The following is a 25,401-nucleotide window of genomic DNA, read 5'->3' on the forward strand; positions in this document are numbered from 1 at the left end:
TTAAATTCATCATAAAAAACGCTGGGCTATTTTGGAGGTGGTTATTGAACTGTTTTCTGAAATCTTGCTCTCACTTTGAAATCTTCCACGGAACGGTCCTAGGGTAAATTACCCACACCATGTAAGCCCGGCCTGCATGATCTAGTCAATTACGTTGAAACACTGTCGGTAATATCTTGGGCTTAGGACTGGTTCAATAACAAAAACAAGAGGTTATGTAAAATGGCAGCAGACAATTGGGCAAGAAGAGTGATAGAAGAGAAAGGTCCAAGTTGTGGCATTTTAGCGTCGGACAATACGACAGGAAGTCATGTCCAAATCCACTATGAATTTGGCTCGGTAGCTCTAGCTGTGCTACTTAAATAAAACCACCCGCCTTTCCAGTTTCCAAAAGCTGCCAGATGTCAGCCGTTTTAATTTCCATCTTCAATCAACACCATCTACCATTCTATTATCCGCCTTCAAATTCCTACTACATAAGCACACCAACCGGTCAAAGACTTGGAGTCTAAAGAGAACAACAGTGATTGTACGGTTTGTCATCTCCTATCCTCCTCCATCTACTATTCTGCTTCAAGGCACTCATATCTCCTTCTCTATCATCTCAGGTTTTTTTTCTTTTCTGTGATTTGTTGTTTTCTTTCGCTGATATTTTTAGAATTCACACTATTGTTTGGCTTGTTTCCATCAGTTCTTGTTTTCTTTCTTATTTTGATTAACTTGTGGAGGAATTCTCGACCAGGAATTCCATTTACATAAACAATTTATGGTCTCCACCGAAATCCCATAACTATTGTGATCTATGTACATGTCTTTCTGAAAGAAGGAAAAGAAAGAAACGCATTTTCTTTTGTCTGTTGTATAGGTAGTTTTTAACCAAAATGGATGAGCCTTCAAACGGGAAAAATGAGGAGACAAAAATTGTGGAACGACAGGAAGTTATTGAGGAAGTTGAGGTGGTCGATTCAGGGGATAAATTTGTGAAAGAAGTGGTTATTGATAGTACTGTTGAGTCTGTGAAAGAAACTATTTATGAGAATAATTCGAGTTTAGAGGGCAGCAATAGTTCAAAGGAAGAGGCAAAGGCTAAAGAGAAAACAGTTCAAGTGGAGGATTCAGAGATACTGGAAGTGGTGGAGAAAGATGTGGTTAATTTAGCTGTTGGGTCGACCGAGTCTGTGGAGGAAAAATTGGCTGAAACTATTGAAGCATTGGTGGAGAAATCTGAGAGCTCGGATGTGGCTGAAGTAGAAGTGAAAGAAACCAAAGAGAAGGTTTTGGTTCCTTTGAACGAAACTGGTGTGTTTCCTTCAGTTGTCACGGATCAGAATGATGCGGAAGTACCTGAAGTGGTATTGAATGCAACAGATGGATCATCTCTTGCTGTAACAGATGAAGTGTCCAAGGGAATTGAGGAGAACGTGTTGCAATCTCTTGATGAAAACAACGCGGCTCCTCCAGCTTTGACAGATGCAGTGTCAAAGGGGATCGAGGACGAGAAGCTGGCAGCTTTGAAGGAAAACACTGGGGAATCATCTGGCAATGTCCACAATGAAACTGTGGAAAGTTTCGAATCTTCTACTGTAGTTGGAAGCAGCGATGCTTTTCCTGAAAGCACAGGAGATCCGGTCAGTAACTTTATTGGGATTCAATGTTGAAAGTTCGCCTAATCGTTCTGCCCTTTCGTATTTTTTCACTGAATGGGCACAGTGTTCTGTTTTGAATTTTTTCACAGCCTATCATATCCCTTCAACAGCGTAACCTGTGTCCATCTTGGAGGAACTGCTGTGGCCTTTTTGAAGCTCTGAGGCGATCCAATAGATAAATTAATGTGAGCAATAAACTCCCTTCATTGATTTTCAGCTTTAGCATATGGAAAAGTTGGTCATTCATTTCTTTTCTCTCTGTTAATGGTTTGATTATATTGATTGTGGATTATACATAGTTTCTAGTGATTTTCTGGTTTGATTTTAAAGAAGTGACTAAAACCTATGATGCCTGCAGTTCATTCAGGAGCTTATTCTAATTACCTGGGATCTCATGTGGACTAACTCTATTTAGCATTCACTAAGATTTTCTTATTTCCCTATGTCATAAGCTTATGAATTGAGAAACAGACATTTACCTTAGACACCTAATTTTAATTAAAGCTGAAGATCTGGCAGAGATTTCCATCCTAAAAGTTTTAGATTATTGGGGGGGGATGGTCCATGTGATCAACAGCAAATACTTAGCGGTTAATGTTGAATTGAAGTCACAGAAGGTAGAACCGTAGAGGGCAGGGATTCGTGCAAGGTGGAATCTGGCTTTTACTTTTTCAGGAAAATCCACCTGTTCTTCTAATTTTATGTTGATAAAGACTAAAGTTGCAATATTGCAGTCTCTCCTTGCTGCTGCTATATCTGGTAAAACATTCCCTGCGTTGCTTCAGGTTTGTTCCCTGCAACAAAAGAATCCCTCTAGCAAGGCTTTCTTTGGCATTGTTTTTTGCTTTTTCAGAATTATTCCGGAACATTAATTTCCTGTTGGTCGATACATATCTATGATTGGTGTGGAAATTCTGTTACTGCTAGAGTTAGGATGCTCTTGGTTGGACTCATTGATCAGCTGATTGTGGAAAATCCTTGCTGTGTGCTCGGGGCTTTTGCATCTTTGTGCTAACATCTTCTGGTTTTCTGAAACTGTGTTCTGAAAATATCAAGAGGGGACAATTTGAACTTATTCGAGGGCAAACGTATTTGTAAGCTCCTGTAATGTGGTGAGCACTCACCACTTGTTTATTTGACAATGAAGCTTTCCTTCATAAAAAAAAGATAAAAAATAAATAAATCGGTCCCATGACAGGAAAAGAGCTGTTGATATACATAGATGGATAGATAGTAAAAGGAGGCTTCCATTTTCCTAAATTTATAACCAATACTGTGTGGAACCAAGTAATTAAATGGATAAATACCTACAAATCGATGCATAGCAACACCAATCGTGAAGTTTGTAGCAAGTGATCCAACACTTGTACGTACATCAAGAACTCTTGCTTAACGTTAGTGTTTCTTCTTAGGTTGCAGATCAAGAGCATCGTCACGGGAGTGCTGCTAAGACAGATCGACAAAAATTTGAGACCTGTGCTATGGTTTCTGTCTTGTGTCACTAATCGAATGCAACCGGATCTTGCATGGGATGGGGATGAAAACTTGCCGGTTAGCCTACAGCTCATTGGCAATTGTGTGGTGTGCTCCTCCTCCTCCTCCTCGTCTGTTTATTGTATTTCTTGTTTTTTGGAGGTATTCTGATTGTATTAGAGTGATTTGTAATTAAGTTTGATGGCAAAAATCCCATACTTTCGAGTGTATATTTATAAAACATAATTTATTGATTAATGAGAAAAGAGGTACAGTGACGAAGAGCTTACTCTCACTATCTCTACATTTTCGAAGGAAGCTCCCTCATCTCGCAAGACATAAAACACCACCAGGTCTTCAACAGTGGCTTGTTTCATAATTAAAAAAATATATATTATATTTCTCAATAAAGATTACTGTTTTGGTTATAGGAGGTAATAAATTTTTTTCAAGATCAAATAGTTATTATCAACTCGATTTTTTTACATCTTTAAAGCATAAAAAAAATAATTAAATTAATTTTTAAAAGTAAAATTTATTTAACGAAGTTTATTTTTTTATTTTACTTTTCAAATTCTTTAAAGTATAATAAAATAACTAAACTATTTATAAAAATAAAAAAAAAAAATTAATGGCCACTTTTTGACCCCTCTCTCTATATATATTATTTCTATACCTCATTTATCTAGAAGATAAAAGTTTCACTTTTAGTTTAGAGGGGAATTTTATGAAATTATCAAAAGACATGATTGTCAGAAGGCATCAGCTAAAAAGGGGCTACGAAGCACAGAGACGAACAAAATGCTGAAAATCACATGGATATATGCCTTGCAAAGTTGCTGCAATAATAAATATAAAGAGCTTCTGTTGATACTTACTGCTTACCCCTTTGGTGTACGCAACTAGCCGGAACACATAAATAAATAATCAACTCGTTAGTAAACAGCATACCAACATGGAAACCGTGTTTAAAAAATAGAGTTCAGTGTTAAATATAGAGATCTAAATGATTTCAGTGCCATCATTTCTGGAAGTTGTAATTTCAGAAACTAACAATCATAGAATGATTAGACATAAAAATAAAGTTCCATTTTATTAGATGTGATGAGTTTTAAAATCTAAAATATTTAAAAATAAAGTTAATAGTTGTAATCAATTAATATTTTAATTTAAATAATTTGATCAATTTTCTCAAATGAGAAGTTTGTGACTTGATATGAAAAGCTGAGTAGTTAGTAGATGGTGGTGTTTAATAAACTAATGTAATTGATACTGTAAAAAAATCTCATTTAATAAATGTGAGAACTCTTAAATGCTTAAAACAGTAACTTTATTGAAAGAAAAAAGTGCAATAATATTTTAGATATAACTTTAAAAATATATATACTAAAAATATTAAAAATAAAAGAGATTGTGCACCTTGAATTTGAAGAATTTATGATTATTTATAATCTAAAAAGTGTTGTTTTTTTATAAATAAAAAAGGTGGTAAAATATAATTTCACATTATAATATTTTAAATTATGTACTACTTAAAATAATAAAGTATTAAATCAGCATAAAATACTAAAAAATTTGCATGAAGTCTTAAAAAAAAATTTGATGGAGTGTTGGGCTCGGGACATAGTAGCCCGAGTCCATGTTGATGCTAGGCAGCACGCCCTACATACGCCCGAGCTATCATGCCCGAGCATGCATCGTAGGCCAGGAAAACAGCCTGGGCCCATCTCTCTTGGCAATAAGCTAGGTAGTATATATTTTAGCCTTTTTTGGGTGTTTTATGGGTATTTCAAGCTTGGGGATGTCCAAGCATCGGGAAAGAAGGAGCAACAAGGATAAACAATCAAGTCACCGCTTCGGAGGCACTATGAAGAGCAATTGAAGTCACACATGCTTCATGTACTAGATGAACTCCTAAAAAAAACAATAAGAAAACACAACAAATTCAAGAGCGTGCTAGATTAATCACTAAAAAAGGCTTCAAATTACATGATCTTCCAAATTCCAATCACACTGGCCATTTAAGAGCACAAAAAGTAAGATGTGAAAATGTGAAAGATGAGGGAGAATGTTTCATGCCGGAAGAAGACCTTGACTAACTTCAAGATTGAAGGGTAAGCAAACGATTACTAATGAGCAACGTCAATCATGTCTGATATCTTCACTTGACCATCCTAATGTAAGACCTCTATAATTATATCAAATAACTCAGCATTTTTAACAAAATTTGAACTTCGAAACATGCCGGAAATAGGTATAAACCAAAATCCATAATAAGGCTAAGAAAAAAACAAAGCCAGGAAAAAGGATATCCGGCCAACAAAACTGAAACATTTCTTTCAGGGATGAATAAACCCTAGCCTCCAAATCACCGCCTCCTCGCGTAGCAAACATAAGCCACCGCAGCTGCAGCAACAATAGCACCTACTGACCCAATTGCCACCACGGGTGGCTGCACCTTGAACCCCTTCTCCCTACTCTCAATCTCAATCCCATTAATAACCTCCCCGGTCGTCTCCTGCAGTCCCCCAACCACCTTTTCAGCCTCCTGGACCTCCTCCTGTAACTCCACCAGCTTCCCTTCCATTTCCTTCACCCTCTCCTCTGTCTCCCTCAACTTCTTTTCCAAACTCTCCTTCTCCGCCACTTGACTTTCCAACTCCTCAATTCTCCTTTTACACTCAAAAATCTCCATATCTTTCTCACTCATTTTTTCTCTCATCTCCTCCCCAAGCCTCACTTTTTTATTCTTCTCCCCAATCTCCTTCACCTCCAAAACCCCAACTTTCCTCTCCAATTCCTTCGCTTTCATCTCCGTCTCCGCTTTCTCCTTCTTCACCTCCTCAATTTTCACTTCCTTCTGACTCACCACCCTCTTCAACTCCGCAGCCTCCTTATGCGCTTCATCTCCTTCACTTACCGCCGAAATTAAGTCATGTTGAAGCCTAGAAGCACTTGTTTCAAGCTCTACAGCTCTCCCGGCTATCGACTCAAGCGTTCTCTGGGTCTCCTTCGATTTCTCAACTTCCCTCTCCAACTCCGCAATCCTCATTTTCAGACTTGACTCCTCTGATCTCAAGGATTCAATCTCGGCCGTCAGTTTTGCAACCTGATATTTGATTCCTTTGTTCTCATCGGATAGTGAGTACTTCTCGGTCTCTAAAGATTCGATCTTTTGCTTTAGCTTGGTTTCATTCTCCCCTTGATCGAGATCGTAGAAATTCTCTTCTGCCATTTGATAATCGTTAACACCGTTAGCCATTGCCGTCTCATCTGCCATTGCTTAACCCTAAAATAACACAAATCAATTATAAAAAATCAAAATCAGAGAGGAATAACTGTATACTGTTGCAATTTAACTACACAGAAGGGCACTGTTTGGTTTCCGAGAAAGAGTAGAATTAAAGAAGATTTAAAACGAGAACGTTTTATTAGTCTGAAAGGAATCGTTTTAGTCGGAAACCAAACAAGAAGATAGGGTTTAACCTCGGATATCGGAGAGAACTTCCTTACTAAGAATTATTATTATTTGTTCAAAAGTTTCTAAGAAAATAGATATTTTCCAGGAAAGTAAGGGATGGGAAAGGAAAAGAAATTTGACCTTTACTTTTCTCTGTGATTCCTCTTTACTCTTAAGTTTTTGTTTTTGTGTTTTTCTGTTTTTTTTTTCATCAGAATCTGCCAGCAATGGACGGCTGAGGATGCTTGTGAGGTGCACGTGAATAAAGGTTTTGGGCCCACACAAGATTAGGCCATCTGGACAGTTGAGTCCATATTTTTCCAGTTGGGCGGATTTCAGCGGCCCAGCCTATACCGGATCTAATCTGATATATATAGCCAATAAAGTTTTTAGGGTTTCTAGTTTTTTCCCTTTCCATAAGCCTAATTAGGAAAGAAAAATGCTTATTTCAAGCTTCAACTGCATGATCTTTTAACAATTTGGTGGGTCTCATTCTTGGATTTCACAAATTAAAAAAAATTCTAATTTATTAATTCAAGGAATTATACATCTGTTTGCGTACTAATATTTAATTTTCATCCTAATTAAAGATTTGTGGATATTGCAATAATAATTATAATTAAAAAATTTAAATCATCGTAGAAGACGTTATAGATAAATAATCATAATGCCAACCCTATAACTAATGCTTTCTGTATCTTATGAATGATCTGCCCGAGATGCAACATGTAATAATCCATTTTTTATTTCTATTTGCAACATATTTTTAAAATATTCGAAAACAAAAAAAAAAAACCAACATCAATAAAAAAAAAGGATTAGGAAGTGAAAATGACAAGTAAAAAAAAACAGAGAGACCAAAATTATAGGGAATCAAGTAATATGATAAAGATTTAAAAAAAATAAAGATTATCTTCCTATAAAAATAATATATTTGATTGTGATTTTAAAAAAAAATGAAAAGATTCAAGATTATCGTAAAGGAAGAGGAAAAAAATATATATATAGTAGGCATTGGAAAAGGAAAGATATATATCTAGTATATTTAAAGCAAGATTTTCATCAAAGAAAAAATAATAAAATAATCTCAAACTAGTCTTCGTTGTTGTGAACTTTGATTTATATGGATCGTGGACTTTGATATTTGATATGTTTTAGTTATGTATCATACATGATAACAATTGATTTATCATGTATATATTGTTTTCCATAAAGTCAATACATTATAAATAAACCATAAGGTCTTTGTTCATTTGGATTAAGATATTTGTTCTTACTTACTTTAAAGTTATACTTTTTAAAAAAAAAATTACATCGTTTATGTTCCTTTCACAATTGCGTAATAATTGTTTTTATTATTTAAAGTCAACTCAAGAAAAAAAAAAAAAACTTTTTATTCAAGAATGTTGACAAGCGAATAATGAAAATTGCTGATATACTACTTTTTATTATTGCTAAAAAAATAATAATTTATTTTCCATGTGATTTTTTGATATATACAAATATGTTATAGGTGTTATGATTCTCTTGCTCATATGGCAAGCAAATTTGGGCTGTATTGACACAATCCTATAAAAGATCCATTGGGTGTGAATGGAAGCCTTCAATATAATTTTGAATAAAACAAAGAAAAATGAGCCATAACCCATTGGTTTATTACCATCCTTTCAGATACAATACCTGTATTTTAAAGTGAAGATTAGGTTTTATAGCCGAGCTTGTTCCCTAATCACTTGGTGTGATTATTATATGTCTACTTTTGATGTATCATACCTTTTATTTGTCTAAATTGAATATGGATTTATGCTCATACACTGTGCAACACTTTATTTTGTGGACATGTTATCCATAGATTAATAATATAGGGAAGTAATGGTGCCCTAGTAATTTTTTTATCTTGGTAAAACTCATAAAATTACCAAACTCTCGTGGATAGTCTACTTGTTCGTTATTAGTAGCTGATGTGGAAATATCGCAGTCTATAATCTTTATAATTTATAGGTCTCTATTTATCCCATAAAGATTATTAATAAAGAAGTGAGAGACCCTTTTGAAACTAATTTAGATAATCAACTTACCATTACACATACTAACTATAACCTTTTCTTAGGATGTCTATAACAGAGGGCTACTCCATCATTTTCATGAATATTCATGTCTATACAGGTTATTTATTGTGTTTTATAAATGGGAAGAAGGGGCAACAAAAAAACACAATTAACATTTATCAATCTTTCCAAAGTCATGGAAAAAAAAAAAAAGGGTTCTTTTTATTCAAAACTACCTGAAAGATTTTGAATTGATGAGGAGTAAAATAGCTAGGCTAACTAGTTTGTTTGAACAAAACCTTTGGACTAGGTCATAAGGTGAAGAAAGGGTTTGCTTGAAATAGTTAAGCTTACTAATAGTCTAATAATGATTCGATGAACTCTTATAAATTAAGATGACAACTTTTCCATGTGGATGATGAAAAATATTCTAAGTTGATTACATACAACATATTAGAAAATATGATTACCAGCTCCAAATCTTTTTTTTTTTTTAAATCTCCATATGCCATTGTTCTGGTTATTTTTTACACTTCAATTTCTTTATGATTTTGAAAGAGATACGAGAGCGATTAAAAGAGTAATTACTGACTTCTTCTTTTTTTCCTGTGATTCTAAAGGATTTCTAGGTTATATATTGAAGGCTAGCTTCAAGTTGAATAAGCTTTGTGGAGGATGTTTGCTCCTCGTTAAAAGTGTCTGAATCCCTGCATATTGTAACAAGGCAGCCTCTGTTCTTAAGTCAGACTTGTATATTGATTTATCGATTTTCAAGATACTTTTAACATGAGATAGAGTCCCCTTTTAACCCATATTAGTTCAATCGGACTATATATATAGTAAACTGAATATTTTAGTGCAAATATAGTTTCATTATTATTGCAAAGACGTGGGTTTTTCATCAAATATTCTCATAAATATAACTTAGAATGCTACAAGAGAGTGCAGATTGAGCACTTTGAAACCAGCCTGTTTTCCTATAGTTGACAGCAAAGAACAAATGTGGATGGAGTAGTGATGCAGTCAAGCTTGTAGAAACTAAAAGTTCTAAGTATTTAAATGAAAATTTTACACTATTAGATGGAAATATGACCCAAGTAAACTATGTAGATGTCTTAACAAATGTTTTTATGAATCAATGAGATAAATTTAGGCTTAAAGAATTATTAATCGTGCTTAGCTAACTCTTTAAAACTGAGATAATAAAAGTTTCAATTATTGAATCGGACTTATTTTTTTTTAGGTGATTTTACATGCAGTTTTCTTATAGGAACCATTTGAGTCGCTAATTGGACTAGTGGATTTTCTGAAATTATAACTAAAAGTTATTTGCTGGTCCAATTTTGTTGTTTTACTATTTTTATTTTTTTTGGATTAAGTTTCAATTTTATTAATGTTTTTGAATTTTACACTGTTTACTAGTAATGTAGGTTTTCTTGGTCTACTTAAAGGATTTGTGAACTTTTTAAAGATACGGCCTCCATATATATATATTTAAATATCATATAATAAAATTACAAATTATAAAAGTTAACATATGCAAATTGTTTTCTCTCGTTAAAATCTTTTAGCTTTCGTTTGCATCGAGTCGTGTAATACAACAACCTCTTTCATTTTGAATAAAAGAACAAAAAAGGATTAGCATGCAAACCAGAACAGCAACATCTAAAACCCCTCATAACCGTTAATTAGATCTATCTACCTGTAACAAAACGAAAAGGAGAGAGGCAGATCATCACTTGATGCAATTTCTTTACCATGGCAATTAAAATTCTATACAAAACGTGGTAGGAAAAATTCCTACAACCATTTGTCGAAAACCATGATCCCATTTTCAACCTCAACCTCTAACTTGTCCATTAATTAGAACATGAATACTAAAGAATATGAGGCAAAATGCAAGGAAAATCCTCCTCCCATCTTTAAGATAAAAATAAATAAATGAACAAAAAGGGAAAAAAAATATAAAACGAAAAAAAATGGACATCAAGTCTCTCAAAGTCATACAAGGTGGTAGCCCGTATGCTTTAACCTCCAAACTTCCTCTTTTCCTTTTCTAGCTCTTCAAGAAAACCAGCAAGAACTCTCATGGCTTTAATCTGGCACCGCAAAGCCATTATATAATCGGCAGTCTCTTCAAACAGCTTGTCTACCCCAAACGACTCACCCCCAGGCACAATCCTTTGCAATGTCACAATCTTTCTCTCCACTTCTGCCTTCCCACCGTCGTCAACACCCACCGTCGACGGTTGATCCTTTTCTTGAGCCTTCAATATTTCATTTCCCTTTCTTCTGCTTCTCTTATGAACATTATCTGCTCTCTTGCTCCTTGTCAAACTAACTAAAGATCCATGCTTAGCATTACCCATCTCAGGTTTTTTGTGGGTTGTTTTACTTTCTTTTCTTTTATGAAATGTGGGTATTATTACTTGATTTAAACTATCTCCATGGATACAATTCTGTGAAGAGAACCCCACAAGAAAAGGACGGCTCAAAGAGAGAAAAGAGATGGGGCAAGAAGGGTTGTGTTCTGTTTATGTTTAAGAATTATGAGCATCATGAGCTTGCGGTGTTATGCTATGTATTGAGGGAAAGGGTGTTGAATTATTGTTGAGTTCAAGCAATGTCGAATTGTCGATGCCAACAAAGATGGGCCCATCTTAATTAGCTTTTGGACTGTAGTGGAAGGTGATGTGTACGCACCAATGGTGCGTGTTTATGGTGAACCAAGGGTGCCATCCTGTGACCTACCTGTGAAGGGCATGCATGCAGAGATTAGAAGCCAACTATATTTTTGGTTGGGTGGAATCAATTTTTTTAATATAAAATAAATATTTAAGAGTTATTAATTTATTTTATAATTAAAAAATAATAATTATAAATTTAAAATATAATGCATAATGCATATTGCATGATATTTTTTTTAAAAAAATTAATATGATAATATATTGGATGATATTTTAAAAAAAATACTGAGATAATAATATATGAATTGAATCAAGTTAACCTGTCAAATTTATAATTTAAATTATAAACAATGATAAATATATAAAAATAAATCAAAATAAATTATAAAAGTTAATTTTTAATCAATCTGATGTTAAAGGAAGAAATCAAAAAATTTAAAAAAAGAACAAAAACTACCTGGATTAACTTGTCAAACCTACAAATCAGGTAATGAAATCGGGATAACCTCATAGTGTGCATAAATAAAACAAGAGATCTAATTTCTAATAAACCTAATGTTTTAAAAAAAAATTTTAAAAAAAAATTAATTAAAAATATATATAAAAAAAAAAAATTTAAGTTAATTTAAACTAACCGGTTAAACCAGTGACTAGAATCATGAAATTAGGGTAACTTCATAAAAAAAAATATATCAAATTTTATTTTTAATAGACCTAGTGTTAAAGGTTGAAATTGAGAAAAAAAAAAACTAAATCCATAAATGTGTGATCTAATTAAAAAATATTCAACTAAAAAAAATAGAGTGAACCCGAAATTTCCAAACCCAAATAAATTTATGCATCACTAAATAGGTTCCGTGTGTACTTTTTCAATTCATATCTCATGTTTTTATTTACCTATATTTAAAGGTATTTTTAATTTACTCTTTGTTTTAGAAAAGATCTCATGTGCCCTCGGGTGAGGAATACAAAATACAAGTCCACGCGCAAATAGGATAAAACAATAAAATATTATATTAAGGTTGTTAATTTGGTTTTGTTTTTTTAATTCCAAATATGCATTTTGATATTAGAGCATTTTGATGTATTGTTTTGGGATTCTATTATATATATAATTTAAAATATTAATTTAGTAGATATAATGTAAATTTAAATTCAAAGATAAATTAATTTGAAATTATACCATTTAAATTTCAAATACAATGTCAAGTTTGCACACATAATTTCAAAACTTAAACATTTCTATTTAGTAACTATTAGATTGTTGGCTCGCATTGTACTACGGGTCGAATTAATTTTTTAATATAAAAAAAAAATCAAGGCATAGGTAACATTTTTCTAGTAATAAAAATTTAAACCGTGTAGAAGTTAATTTGATGTGACCTGGTCAACTCAATGAGTTTTAAAACAACCTAGGCAACTTATAAAAACATAGTTTGACTGAAAAAATTCAAAACGACATCATTTTTTTAAAATATTAAATTGACCCAAGTTAATCTTTCAAATTCACTAACCCTATACAAAACAAATCGAAACTAATTATGACATTCAATTCCTCATAAACTCATTTTTTAATGATGAAATTGGGAAAATTATGTAATATCCCGACCCAACTTACCATATATTATCTGTTTTAGACCTTACCGTCCTCAAAGTTTTGTTCCTGGTGACGCGAACCAACATCTGAGCCTAACGTCCCAAAACGTGTATAAGTTAACAGTCGTCACTCTTAATAAGGTCAGCTATCAATCCTTCATCCGTCGATGTGGGATATAACAATCCACCCCTCTTAAAAAGCCTAACGATTCCGTCGACACAACCGAACAGCCAGTAAGGTCGGTTTTAATACCAAATATAACAGCCTGACCCAACTTGTCATATATTGTCTGATTTATGCCTTCCACCCTCACGAGTTTGTTATTAGTGAAATGAGCCTGCATATGAGCTTAACGTCTCAAAACATGTATGGCAAGTTAACAACTAGCACTCTTAATAAGGATAACTACCAATCCCTCACTCGTCGATGTGGGATATAATAATTCACCCCTTTTAAAAAGCCTAACGACCCCATCGGCACAACCTAACAGCCAGTAAGGTCGGCTCTAATACCAAATATAACAGCCCGGCCCAACTTGTCATATATTTTCCACTTTGGGCCTTACCGCCCTCACGGTTTTGTTCTTAGTGACACGAGCCCACATCTGAGCCTAACACTCCAAAACATGTATGATAAGTTAGCAACCAACACTATTAATAAGGTCAGTTACCAATTCCTCACCCACCGATGTAGGATATGACAAATTCAATATGAAAAAAGGACACAATAAAACGATTTAAGTCTTCCCGGGTTAAAACACAAAAGTCATGACTGGGTTATGAGATCAGGACTAGGATAACTTCATAAAAAATTAACAAACCAAAATAAATGACAAAAGTTAATTCATAATCAACCAAATATTCAAGATGTTGAATAATGAAATATAAAAAATATCAATTAAATAAATAACAAAAAAAAAACTTGAATCAACTAGATTAATCCATCAAACTCATGACATGGATCATGATACTGACTATAAAAAAACCAAACTATAACAAATTATAAAATCTAATCTTCAATAAGTCAAGTATTGAAAGATAAAATTTTTAAAAAAAATATATAAATCTAAGAAAAAGGAAAGGAAAAAAAAAACATTATTCATGAAATAAAACAAATAGATGGAATGAAATTGAAACATTTTAGCTGGAATTTAAGCAAAAAAATCTTGAATGAATCGAGATTCATAATGAACTAAAATTTATGTTTTGTTTAAATGATACAAGACATATCTGTCATCCTGAGTGTAATGAAATTGAAAACCTTAAAATTATATAAATGATACTAAGTAAACCTTGGATGATGATCTATTGTGGGATAGGCTCCATACAAAACAAAGGGAAGAGAGAGCACATGTGATCACATGATTTTCTTGAATCTAGCACCACCCATGTGCAGCCCTCTCATTCACCCTCTCTCCTATGATCTATACCACTACCTCATTGGCATGGTAGCCACGTGGCACTTTTCAAAGGGACCCGCCTTGAGCCCCAAGAAGAAAACGCCTTTTTTTAGTCTTTTTAAATTTGATAAAAGGGTGAAAGTGGGAGGTAAGGAGGTGGTGGTTGTGAACTGGTGGTGAAGGTGTAGAGGGGAGCCGGGAACTGCGTGGTGGTGGTGTCCAAGAAGGAAACTAGGAGGTGGTTTGGTCATCGGGATTGTTTGGGAGAGATTTTGTGTGTCGGGGATATGGGGTTCCATGTGATCAGAACCACCTAATCTCTTGTTTTTATTGCACGCACAAAATACATATTTTCTGGAATCAAATCCCACATATCCTCTATATCTATAATTTACATTATTCTTCTTCATGTATTGTATTGATTCCGTACCCATTGACGTCCAAAAGGGTAAACTGAGAAGCTCCGTTGATCGACAATTATTAGCTTCTGTCCTCGGTTAATATAGCTATTCCCTGTTCTCTTATACACATATATACGATCCTATATATCAGTTCATTTCCGAAGCTATCTGGAAAAAAAGATGACCTTGTGGCTTGATCATGTATACATATTTTAGGGAATTATCACCCTTTGATTATAAATATTTTTCATTTATCACTTTTGGTACCGTTAGATGAGAACAGTTTTAACAAAGGACTCTACAGGTTTTCTTATCTTCCCAAAATTAAACAATAAAAACAAGGCGAGTCAAATGATTTTGAACTCTATGGAGGCATAAATCCTGGGTGAATATGGTTAATCGAATGAGGCAAGATTTAGGGGCGAAGCGGGTCCTCCTTTGATGGGGTTTTATTGGGACAATGCATGCATGCATATGGGCCCCTTAAGGAGAAGGAGACGGAGGGTTAATTTGATGTATTGAATAATTATGATGGGCCCTACACGCCTGCATAGCATCGAATTATGTGAATCGATAAATATAATCCCAATTAGAGAGGAATTAATAGCGTGGGAGTCAGGTATCGTTGCATTCTTGGTGGATGGCTTTTGCTGCCAGCCTTAATCCCACTGTGTACTGAGTCGAGCAATTTCTTTTAACGAGAGTTTTTCTCAACCCGGCCCCACTGGCAACGGAGGTAGCCAAACCCCAAGGCAAGGTGCCAAATCAGCTTGCCTAGTAAAGACACATTGGTAAGACGAGCATACCCCCACACTCTCTCGGGCATGTGACCGTATCAAATCAACTAAGTGAAAACCCCTCTGGACTCCTTATTGATCCATATGAAATTGAAAACCCGACCCTAAATTAAAGGAAATCCCAGGTATTTTCCAAGACTGTTAGCCACACTGATTGAGGACAAGATATTCTTGCCTTCTTTCTTCTACTCACAACCTTGGATCGATCACATAGCTCATGACTTGTCATAATTCACTTCGAGCCCGGAGGCTTTATAAAAATCGGATGGTACAATATTATTCATGAGTCGTACCTGCAAAATCTTAGCTTTTACGAAGAGAATAAGGATATATCTCAACCGCAAAGAAGAGATTTGAAATTCCAGGACCTCCTCTAGAGACATGAATCGCCTTCCACTTCTTTTCGTCACCATCTTAGGTATTATGCAGGCCAGTTTTTCCATCACTAACACAAACAAATATGGAGACATGGGGTCTCTTTGCCGCAGCCTCATAATCGGGGCAAAACCTGGCGGCTTCGAACCATTCCAAAGCAAGTTCAAAGAAGAAGATTTAATGCAAAACATGATTAGGTTAACCGTTATTGCAGGTAAGCCGAAGCTTTAAGAGTTTTGTGAAGGAAACCCCGATCCACCCTATCATATGCTTTCTCAAGATCAATATTATTTGCAGCTAGCAGTCCTTGTTTACGTTTAGAACGATGCATGTGGTGCATTACTTCCTGGGCAATAATTATATTATCCGTCGTACCTCTACCTGGAATAAAGCTACTTTGCAATGGACAAAATCTTGAGGAAACTTCAATCATCGTTCATAGTTAGATAGCTCTATCCAACCATTTCGCTATATGGCACACTCCATGGATGTGTCTATACCGCGTTAACTTCTGACCCTTCGAACCCAAGTCCAACAAACCACAACTCTCTAAAACTTCCTTGAACTGAGTTAATGCCCTGGCCATCGAGAAACTCCCACCAAGAGTCTCGGAAGGGATTAACACTTCATTGAACAATCAGCATCCAAGCACCTGAAATCTGTGTTCTAATAGACTTTAAATGGTCCTAGAGATGGAATCTAAGGCTAGGAACAGGAGACGCATATATTGACGTTAAAGTCCAGCATTGAGTTCCAGCTGAAATTTCCATTGTAACACACTGCGAAATAGCCATCTTTATAGAAAAATAATATTTCCTACTCGCCATAAAGACCCGGATACCTCCTGAATGGCCATTAGCCTCCCTAACTGCTGCAGGCAAATAACCTAGCTACATCCAAAAATTAGAGTCTCTAACAAACTGGTTATGAGTTTCAAGTAAAACAACCAAAGAAGGATATGGTACTTGCGTATGAACTCTTGTCAATGTCTCTTGCTATTCATATTAGCAGCACCCCGTACATTTCATGCAAGAATAGAGTAGACACTAAAACAATTCATGATAAAAGTATAGATAGTAGAAGCAGATTTCAACATCACTGATGATGTGTTACATCCATTACCATCCTTTTGTCCACCCACGAGCTATCCTCCTGATGAATTCTGATCTGTTTAGATAGATCATCCTTAAAACCCTCTGCTGGTTGCTGAATAGAAGATATAGTCCCTGGAAAAGCACTTTCATGACAAATACCCGGATCAAGAGGATTATCTTCCATTCCCTGCGTATTCATGTCATCTGTGGTTCCTGTTGTGGAAGCTGTGATATTTGTCATATTATTATCAACCAGAGATGTACCAGCAGTAAGAACCTCCATGGCAGCTCCATTAATGCTCCCAAGATCTGATCCTTTTGAATTCCCAGCTATATTCTTCTTTTTTCTTGCATAAGCCTTCTTTAATTGCTTCTTGCCATTCACATGCACCAGACCTCTACTAGGTGTTACATCTGATTCATTCCTCCATATCCTTCTGCTATATTGAGACCTCTGCCTTGCTAAACTAGGATATGGGCCCCCAACATCTGTAGTACCATTGGGCTCACCTGTTATAAAATTCTCCCCGTACCTCCCATGATGCTCCCTGCACCCAACTCATTACTAAGCCCATTTAAATCCATCATTCCACGTGTCACATCACCCACCTTTTGAAGAGACGTCAATCTATTCTTTGGTGGCTCCACCACTGAATCCTTTACAAATGTTGCTTTCAAGGATTTCGGTTTTGGTTTTTTATGACATGCCACCACCAATCACGGGGTTAACACCAGCAACCCTCCTTGTAGGGTTTGTTACGTTGGTCACCTCTTCCCTAGGGTTTGTCTCCTCAGCCGCCATGTAGCTCCTATCTTGCGACGTCGTCACAGCATTATTCGAGCTCCTGTCCGATCAGCAGTCTCTTCCATAATGACCATAGCGCCACAATTACTCATGTCTAATTTGCTAGTCAAGGTTTAAAATTATATTTACGATGTGACTCAGTTAATTTGGCCAACGCAAAAACATCCGTGTCAACCGATGAAAATGTTTAAGAATAAAATTGGCATAAAAAAACCTATTATTCAACTTAAGCGTGAACTGATAATAATAATAATAAAAATAAGAGCTAAATTTGTAATTTATTTTAGACATGAAAAGACCACTTGCAGTAAAATAAATGTTACACCCAGGACATCAATTATTCAAATTCACGCGCTTTTAAATTTTAATTTATTTTACCATAATCGTATATTAAATTTAGAGTTCTTTTCATTATTTGATATATTAAGAAAAATAGAAAGATATTAAAATTGCAATTAAAAGTATGAAAGAAGGCTAATTTTGTCACTCCAAAATACAGAAAGAGGAATAACAAAGAGTAATATCACCTTCTCAAAACACTTTACCATATGCTTTCCTGATATGAAACCATCTAGTTTGTTAACCTCAGCAAACAAGAATAAAGCCTAGCGTAGAAGAGGAACAAAAACACGTGGAGTAATCTCAATACACAACACGGATACTAACTATTTTGAAGCATACAAAGTTTAGAGCCACACACAAATACCGATTCACACCTGCACGTGCATTGGAAGAGTTATTTAATGAGAATTATGCGTATTTAAATCCACTAATTTCCCCCCTCTTTTTTTTTAGTTTTTATGGATATAGACATTTATTGTTTCTCATGACCAAAACCTATTTTCCTATTGAAAACCTGACAAAGTACCGCTCTTTGAAGAAGCATCCTGCCCCCCTTTTTTTACACAAACATCCTGTAGTATTCTGACAGCAAATTTCCTAGAACGAATCCTGCTCTACATGGATTTTTCCACTTTTATACTCAAGAGAAGTGGATCTCCTCAGCCCTTTTCTAGTACATCCTTGCCATACCATATTGAACAGTTCCGACCTTTCTGTGAGCAGCTCTAGATGCGGTCGCAGCACCACCACTACCAATACCACCATACTGTGCCTTGGTCTGCAGCAAACTTGTGTCAATCATCACCCGGTCATCCGCATGTTCTTCCTTGCTCACTCCCACCCTCGTCATAAAAAATGGGTTGGAGTCGATGTTGATAGCAACATCTGGAGCATATTTGGCAGCCATGCCACATTGCTGGACTTGCTTTTGCGAGGACAGGTCTCTTTCAGCTTCCATGGTAGATCGTTCTAGCTTTCCTGTGCTAGATTTGCGGTAACAATATGCAGAAGGGACAGACTGCAGAGGAAGGGCTGTACTTTTGATGCATGTTCTTGGGTCATAAGCATCTTTCGTGTTGCTTCCATTCTCGTATGGCACAACTGACCCCACAACCTTTCCAGGTTTAGCTACAGAGGCAAATGCAATGAATTATTACACTGTGAATGTAAAACGAAATCCATTTAGTTGAAAAAATGTGGGCACCACGAGTATAGTACCCAGTGGAATTCTCTGCTGTGCCTGCGAGGTCCTTGATATATTTATGGGAATTCCTTCAGATTCTCGGGGGTTTTTGTTATACACTTCCTCTGCGGAGTGCCTGTCCCTGAAGGAAGCAAGGTTCTGTTGTTCTTTGGAAGGGATTGAGCTTGAATGTACAACTGTAGACCTGCACATATCTTTCAAAGGTCAGAGAAAAATTAACCTGACTACCAGTAAAATACTTTTAAGCCAGGGGAATAAGTAATAAAACGAGAACAAGAAATACTTGAAAAGGAAAAAAAATAAGAAAATTCAAATCTATAAGACTTTGCAGTCTTGCTGAAATCCAGAAAATAAACTCCCCCAAGAATCTCTGAAGCACAATACAGAATCAAAACCAAATATCTTGTCCTGTAGAAGTTATCTGACAAGAGACAGATCCTTCAAACCATCTAAACACAACACATATCAGGACAAATAATCTAACTCCAAAGATCACACACATCAATCTATTCATCCTTCCAACAATTGCTTTCAATTCCTTCCTCAACATGAATGCAACACAATAGCTAACAATTCAGCGGAACATCAAACTAATTTCAATACGGCTAAAACTGCCACTACATATCATAAAGAACATCCTGTGCCCCAACCACTACAACAAACATGCCATCTTCCTGTTGGGCTTGTCCCAACACTTGCATCTCTCAACAATCTGGAAAGACTTAAAAGTTTAGATGAAATTGAAAGAACACAAAATCTGATGATCATTACAACAGTCTTCACTAAGGTCATCACTAACTTTCTGCTATCAACAAATGGTGAAAACTTTGAAGTTTAGAAGAAACTGATAGAATGCAAAATCTCATGATCATTCAAAAAGTAACTGGTAACATCATCACTACCTCCCTCTGATCCCTACTTATTATACAAACCATGACCTGCAAAAAGCAGGCAACAAAAACGAGAAGATCATAGAAAAAAACCAAGAAGACTACAGAAGATGCCTGGATATATTTACCTGGGAAGAGATACATGCTTCCTTTCAAGTGGAATTACAGGCCCACTTTTACCACCATTTTCCTCAAGATGTGCAAACTGCTTTCTGAATTGATCAACCGCACTGTCCACACCAGCAAAAATCAGGGGAAAGTGGAAGCAGAAAGATAGTTGCATATCCCATCTTTGAAAGCCGAAAAAAAATGCATAAAACAAAAGAAAGTCCCAAAAGCTAGAACCTTGGATAGAGAAAGTTAGTCCTCTCAGTTCCATTTACATAGTCCTTGAGCAGTTGAGGATGGTATTCCAGTATCTCCCGAAAAATTAGCTCTCGTATGTCCTCCTTTGTAACTCTTCGTCTCTCAAACTCAAACTCCATCTTTGTTATTGGTTGGCAGGAAGGCTCCCTCTCGATTTTTGCCAATCCCTTAAAGTAAGGATCTCCCAGAGCCTAATAAATATAAGCCGGCCAAAAGAATTCCACAGATTATAGCCATATTAAAAGATCAAGAGAGAATAGCATGCAGTGATATTATTGCAATGCAGAAAAGACAAGCAACAAGGGTGAGGAATGGCATAAAAGCTCAAAAAGTTAATAATTTTATAAAGGAAGACACCTCTTCAGCAGTCGGCCGGTCTTTGGGGTCAAAAGCAAGCAGCCTTTCCAACAAACATAGTGCCGAAGGATCTGCATTTGGAAACTTCTGTGCAAATGGAACAGGCGGCTTTTTCCTCATGCTAGTTAAGTATCTCCTTGCCTTGTCATTTCGAACCTGGATTCATAATAAAAGATAAAAAAAAAAGAGTTTAACACAATAAAATATACAAGTTATGTTCATTTTGTGTTTTTTAGTATTTGTGAGCATGCATTCCTCTGTTTTTTTTATAGCAGGACTACTGCTGCGAGGGAGTGTTTTTAATGTAGGTTGAGCAAGAGCATGTCAAGAGAAAAACACAAGATTTATCACAACTTTGCACTCACCCGCGAGATTGTATCTAATGACGGAGTACCAAGAAGATCAGTCATCAAGTCCAACTGGTGAACAACATTTTTGCCAGGAAAAAGAGGTTTCCCCGTTATCACTTCAGCAAAAATGCAGCCTATACTCCATATATCAATTGCTGGTGTATACTGCAACCAGTGCCATTGAAAAACAAAAAAAAAAAACACTGTTAACAGAGTTATTTTAAAAGAAGAAAACTAAGACTTTACAGTTTTTTTCTACAGAATAATAACTCTGTTTATAATAAATCATTGACAGACAATCCACTCTGGCTCTCACCCTCAGAATTATGAACCAACAACTCAAAACAGCCATCAATGCATGATGAAGCATGGAGATATTCCACTACACACAATTTAACAAAAGGAAAATTAAGAGATAACCACAGCTACCATTGCTTCCTTTTCCGAACAATAGCAGTATCACATCTAAGCCTCAATACTCAAATTAAGGGATCAATTTTCAGCATTAACACAAGAAGATGGTTCTGAAAAATCATTTTCCGCAAACCAGAGCGACAACTAACATTTTTAACTTAACTTCAAAAATGTCAAGCCTATGAATTGAAAATCATATGGTCATACCTTAGAGAAAAAAGACCCACAGAGTTCAGGAGCTCTATACCACCTTGTAGCAACATAATCCTGTAAATGTACAACAAGAATTCAAAGTAAAGGCTCCCAGTTCCTATTAAAAAGCGCATGATGGATTTAATATCTTAGAAGAGTACCGTCCAGAATATTGTTGAGGGTGTATCATTGAAAGCAACTCTTGCTAACCCAAAATCACAGATTTTAAGCTTGCAGTTCGCATTTGCCAATATATTCTTCGGCTTTAAATCTCGATGATAAACATTTGCTGGAGCCAAGTAGATAAGGAATTAGATATATGCCACATTCTCAACAAATGGAAATAAGAGTCATAACAAAGAAAGAGGTAGATGAGGGCAGAGAAATTATATTGCAAGGAAACCAGTCACCAAAGCATACCAATACAGTAGGAAAGGGTGGCTAAATGCAAATTATCAACTTATTTCTGGAATTAAGTAAAGTTCCAATTAAAGCAATAAACAGTCTAGTACCTGTGTGGATATACTTTAACGCACGGAGTAGCTGATAAAGAAAAAATTGATAGTGCTCTCGTGTCAAGTCATCATTGGCTTTGATGACTTGATGGAGATCCGACTCCATGAGCTCAAAAACAACATAGATATCCTTAAAATCCCTTCTTGAAGGTGGTAGCATGATGTGCTTAATTTCCACAATATCAGGATGTCTTAGGAGCCTAAGCAGCTTTATCTCACGCAATATACGAGCAGCATCGGAAATGTGTTCAAAAATATCATGTATTTTCTTTATTGCCACTTTCTCGCTAGTGTGAGTATCGATTGCAGAGCAAACAACACCATAACTGCCTTTCCCGATAACTTCCTGAATTTTGTACCTATTGGCATCACCATATTCTGAGAAGAAGTCCATTTCAGTTGAATTCTGCGACATTGGAACCCAAGTTAGTTGGGAATAATAACACATTACACAAGATCAATAAATATTTCTATGCATTTCTACTAACTTTATGACAGTAATCATCTATGAAAAGTTAATCGCCTATTTGATATCTTCTTTTACCATATTCAACAGCATGAAAATCAAAGCCAGTGAATCTTAGATCAAATAGAACTTTGTACATATCCAAATCATATGCAACTATATTCCAGCATGTGACACTTCAGATGAATAAATCTGACATCTTATTACTTAAATAAAATTGAATTAAGTGGTACCCATATTGTAACTATTATGAACATGGAAGTCTCTTATTCAAATGCAAAAAACAAAGAATAATCCAATCAAAAGTGATTTTTTTATAAAGATTGTGTTTGTCCCTCACACACAATTTTCACTTTATTTTCCAGTGGTTCCATGAGATCAAAACCCTTGTTTTATTCTTTTGAAAGGATTATAACAGTGGGGTACAACATTGGAATTCATCAAAAGCATGGAAAGGAGGAAAAGAAAAGGAATATAATGCAAATAATTTGAAAATATAAACACATTACACAGAAGTTCTATAGCTTCCAAAATAATCAGATGAAATGCAATGGATGTAATTACTAAACCAACTTCTTACAAGTTCATACTTCCTAACCTAGAATCAATTAGAACAGCTATCTCAACAAACATAACATCAATCTAGCAGCCTCAAAATCACCGAAATATTGCATTAACACCCTCAAAATAGACAATTCATGGATTTCCACTTGTACAAAATCAGAATAGAAGGAAAGTAAATCCAAATCGAAAACATTTTACACATAAGATGAAGAGGAGCAAAAAAATCCAATAATCTTAATAGGGAAAAAAAATAAAAAAAATTATCGGTTAATGAAAAAATCTACTAAAAGAGAGAGAATCAAATCCACATGAAGATAGATACATAGAATAAGAAAACATAAAAATGGCATCTAATGAAATCACAGGAGAGCATAAGCATTTAAGTTAATGGATAACATTGTCAACTGCATCTCCCATAAAAGAAAACAACAAAAACATAAATCCATTGTCATTTATTTTTATGTAGATAATCAAACAAATTGCTACATGGTTTAGCTACCACACAGAATAATCGCATCTGCAAAAAAATCCCAACTCTTAATTATTCATAAATTTCTTCATGTAATTCAAGAATGATGTTTTCCTTATCTTACCAAAAAAAAAATCTTTAAACATGAAAATAAAAAAACCACACAGCACAGAAAACAGTCAATTCTGAGTCAAATTGTTAAAATTACCATCCAAAACAAATTAAACAATCTTAATTTCACCTTTTTTCTATGATCTTGCTGCTGCATAGTTTTTGTTCTCCAATCCCAAAATTTCGACTAAAAAAAATTTTCCGACTTCTAAAATCTGAAACTCGTTTGAATTATATATAAAACAGGTTACAAGTCCTGATCAATCAAAGTTGATCAACCGCATTTGCCCCATCTACCTCTGCTCCTTATTACAAGACCAGAATCCCACCTTATCCTCCTCGAATCCTTAACCGAGCATACATTCAAGACCAATCCCTTCATGCACTCCTCCTCCAATTTTCTTCCTCCCCCAATCCCAAGCTCCAAATTCCCTCCCTCCAATATAATACCAATAACTATCATAAATCAACAGCCACCGTCTCTTTTTTACAACGACAACAACGATGAGAATACCCCTTCTTGCATTCCTTAATCCATCAATCTCTCCTCTAACTAACCCTACACAAAATAATAATAATAATAATAACAACAACAACAACAATAATCTGTTGAGTTAACAAAACGAAACTGCTTTCGGGTTTGCGTGTAGATCCGTATTTTGAATTTTGTAAGAGAAATTAAATTATAGTGTGTTTGTGAGGGTTTTTGAGTGTAGAGAAATGCAAGATCTGTCACCGACACGAAGCTGGAAAAAAAAAAGTAAAGAAAGAGAGATTATGAAAAAAATAGAAGAGGGAGAGGGAGGTTTTACGGCATGTATCCAGGGGATGGAATGGGGGTATTTTGGGCTTTTACGCTTTGCTTCCCAACTATCCAATATCCATTACTATAAATTATTTTTTTGATTTATTAGCACTGTAATTGATAACCGGATATTTAATGCCGTTTGAATATACGGATAATGCGATTTAGATACGGAAATGGCATTGGGGTGTAATTATATGGGGTGTTCAGGGGTAGAGATGGCATGGGGTTATTTTCTTTTGGCAGGTGGCGGGGGGGATGAGAAAGGGGGGTTAGGTGCAAGTGTCTGTATGATTTGATGGACAAGTTTCCTGACACGTGGTGAGATCATGGTGTGTTGAGTGAAGAATTGGTGGTCCTACAGCCTAGGTGTGTAAAATGTGAATAAACATTGATGATGGTTGATCTTGGCATGTGCTGGTGATGATGAATGGGTGATGATATTATTGGAACATTATTTTATTTTATTTTATTTTTATGGTTTGGTGCTGCATAAGGTTTATTTGTGCTGGATTTTGCTTGCCATTCGACCGTTTATGTTATTTAATAACCGGAGACAATAAAATTAATTACT

The 25,401-nt window shown here is 35.3% G+C and overlaps 3 protein-coding genes across 8 annotated transcripts; 1 reads left to right on the forward strand and 2 right to left on the reverse strand.

The window, feature by feature from the left end:
• Positions 1–383: 383 nt before the first annotated feature.
• Positions 384–3,414, forward strand: LOC118062217 (uncharacterized). 5 transcript variants are annotated; one of them, XR_012169969.1, is made up of 5 exons: positions 384–608; positions 866–1,628; positions 1,736–1,831; positions 2,703–2,758; positions 3,059–3,414. XR_012169969.1 is itself a non-coding variant. In XM_035075946.2 (4 exons), the coding sequence occupies exons 2-3, from the start codon at positions 882–884 to the stop codon at positions 1,823–1,825; spliced, it is 837 nt and encodes a 278-aa protein (XP_034931837.1). In that variant the 5' UTR covers positions 385–608; positions 866–881; the 3' UTR covers positions 1,826–1,831; positions 3,066–3,414. The 5 variants fall into 5 exon arrangements, 3 of the variants coding, with proteins under 3 accessions (XP_034931837.1, XP_034931836.1, XP_034931838.1); XR_012169970.1 differs by having other exon boundaries at positions 3,066–3,414; XM_035075946.2 differs by lacking the exon at positions 2,703–2,758 and having other exon boundaries at positions 385–608; positions 3,066–3,414.
• Positions 3,415–5,051: 1,637 nt separating this feature from the next.
• On the reverse strand, positions 5,052–6,804 carry LOC118062220 (peroxisomal and mitochondrial division factor 2). Of its 2 annotated transcripts, none has more exons than XM_035075952.2 (2): positions 6,721–6,804; positions 5,052–6,408 (listed from the first exon to the last, which is right to left on the reverse strand). In XM_035075952.2, the coding sequence occupies exon 2, from the start codon at positions 6,397–6,399 to the stop codon at positions 5,488–5,490; it is 912 nt and encodes a 303-aa protein (XP_034931843.1). In that variant the 5' UTR covers positions 6,400–6,408; positions 6,721–6,804; the 3' UTR covers positions 5,052–5,487. The 2 variants fall into 2 exon arrangements, with proteins under 2 accessions (XP_034931843.1, XP_034931842.1); XM_035075951.2 differs by having other exon boundaries at positions 6,606–6,744.
• An 11,615-nt stretch (positions 6,805–18,419) lies between these two features.
• Positions 18,420–24,904, reverse strand: LOC118061839 (mitogen-activated protein kinase 20). The gene is made up of 10 exons (XM_035075434.2): positions 24,153–24,904; positions 22,410–22,818; positions 22,059–22,186; positions 21,913–21,972; positions 21,307–21,456; positions 20,942–21,097; positions 20,564–20,775; positions 20,347–20,448; positions 19,343–19,512; positions 18,420–19,252 (listed from the first exon to the last, which is right to left on the reverse strand). Exons 1-10 carry the CDS (start codon positions 24,177–24,179, stop codon positions 18,795–18,797), a joined length of 1,872 nt encoding a protein of 623 aa, XP_034931325.1. The 5' UTR covers positions 24,180–24,904; the 3' UTR covers positions 18,420–18,794.
• Positions 24,905–25,401: the final 497 nt, after the last annotated feature.

The sequence above is a fragment of the Populus alba genome, chromosome 5 (assembly GCF_005239225.2).
Source record: "Populus alba chromosome 5, ASM523922v2, whole genome shotgun sequence".
In the NCBI taxonomy this organism is placed as follows: domain Eukaryota; kingdom Viridiplantae; phylum Streptophyta; class Magnoliopsida; order Malpighiales; family Salicaceae; genus Populus; species Populus alba.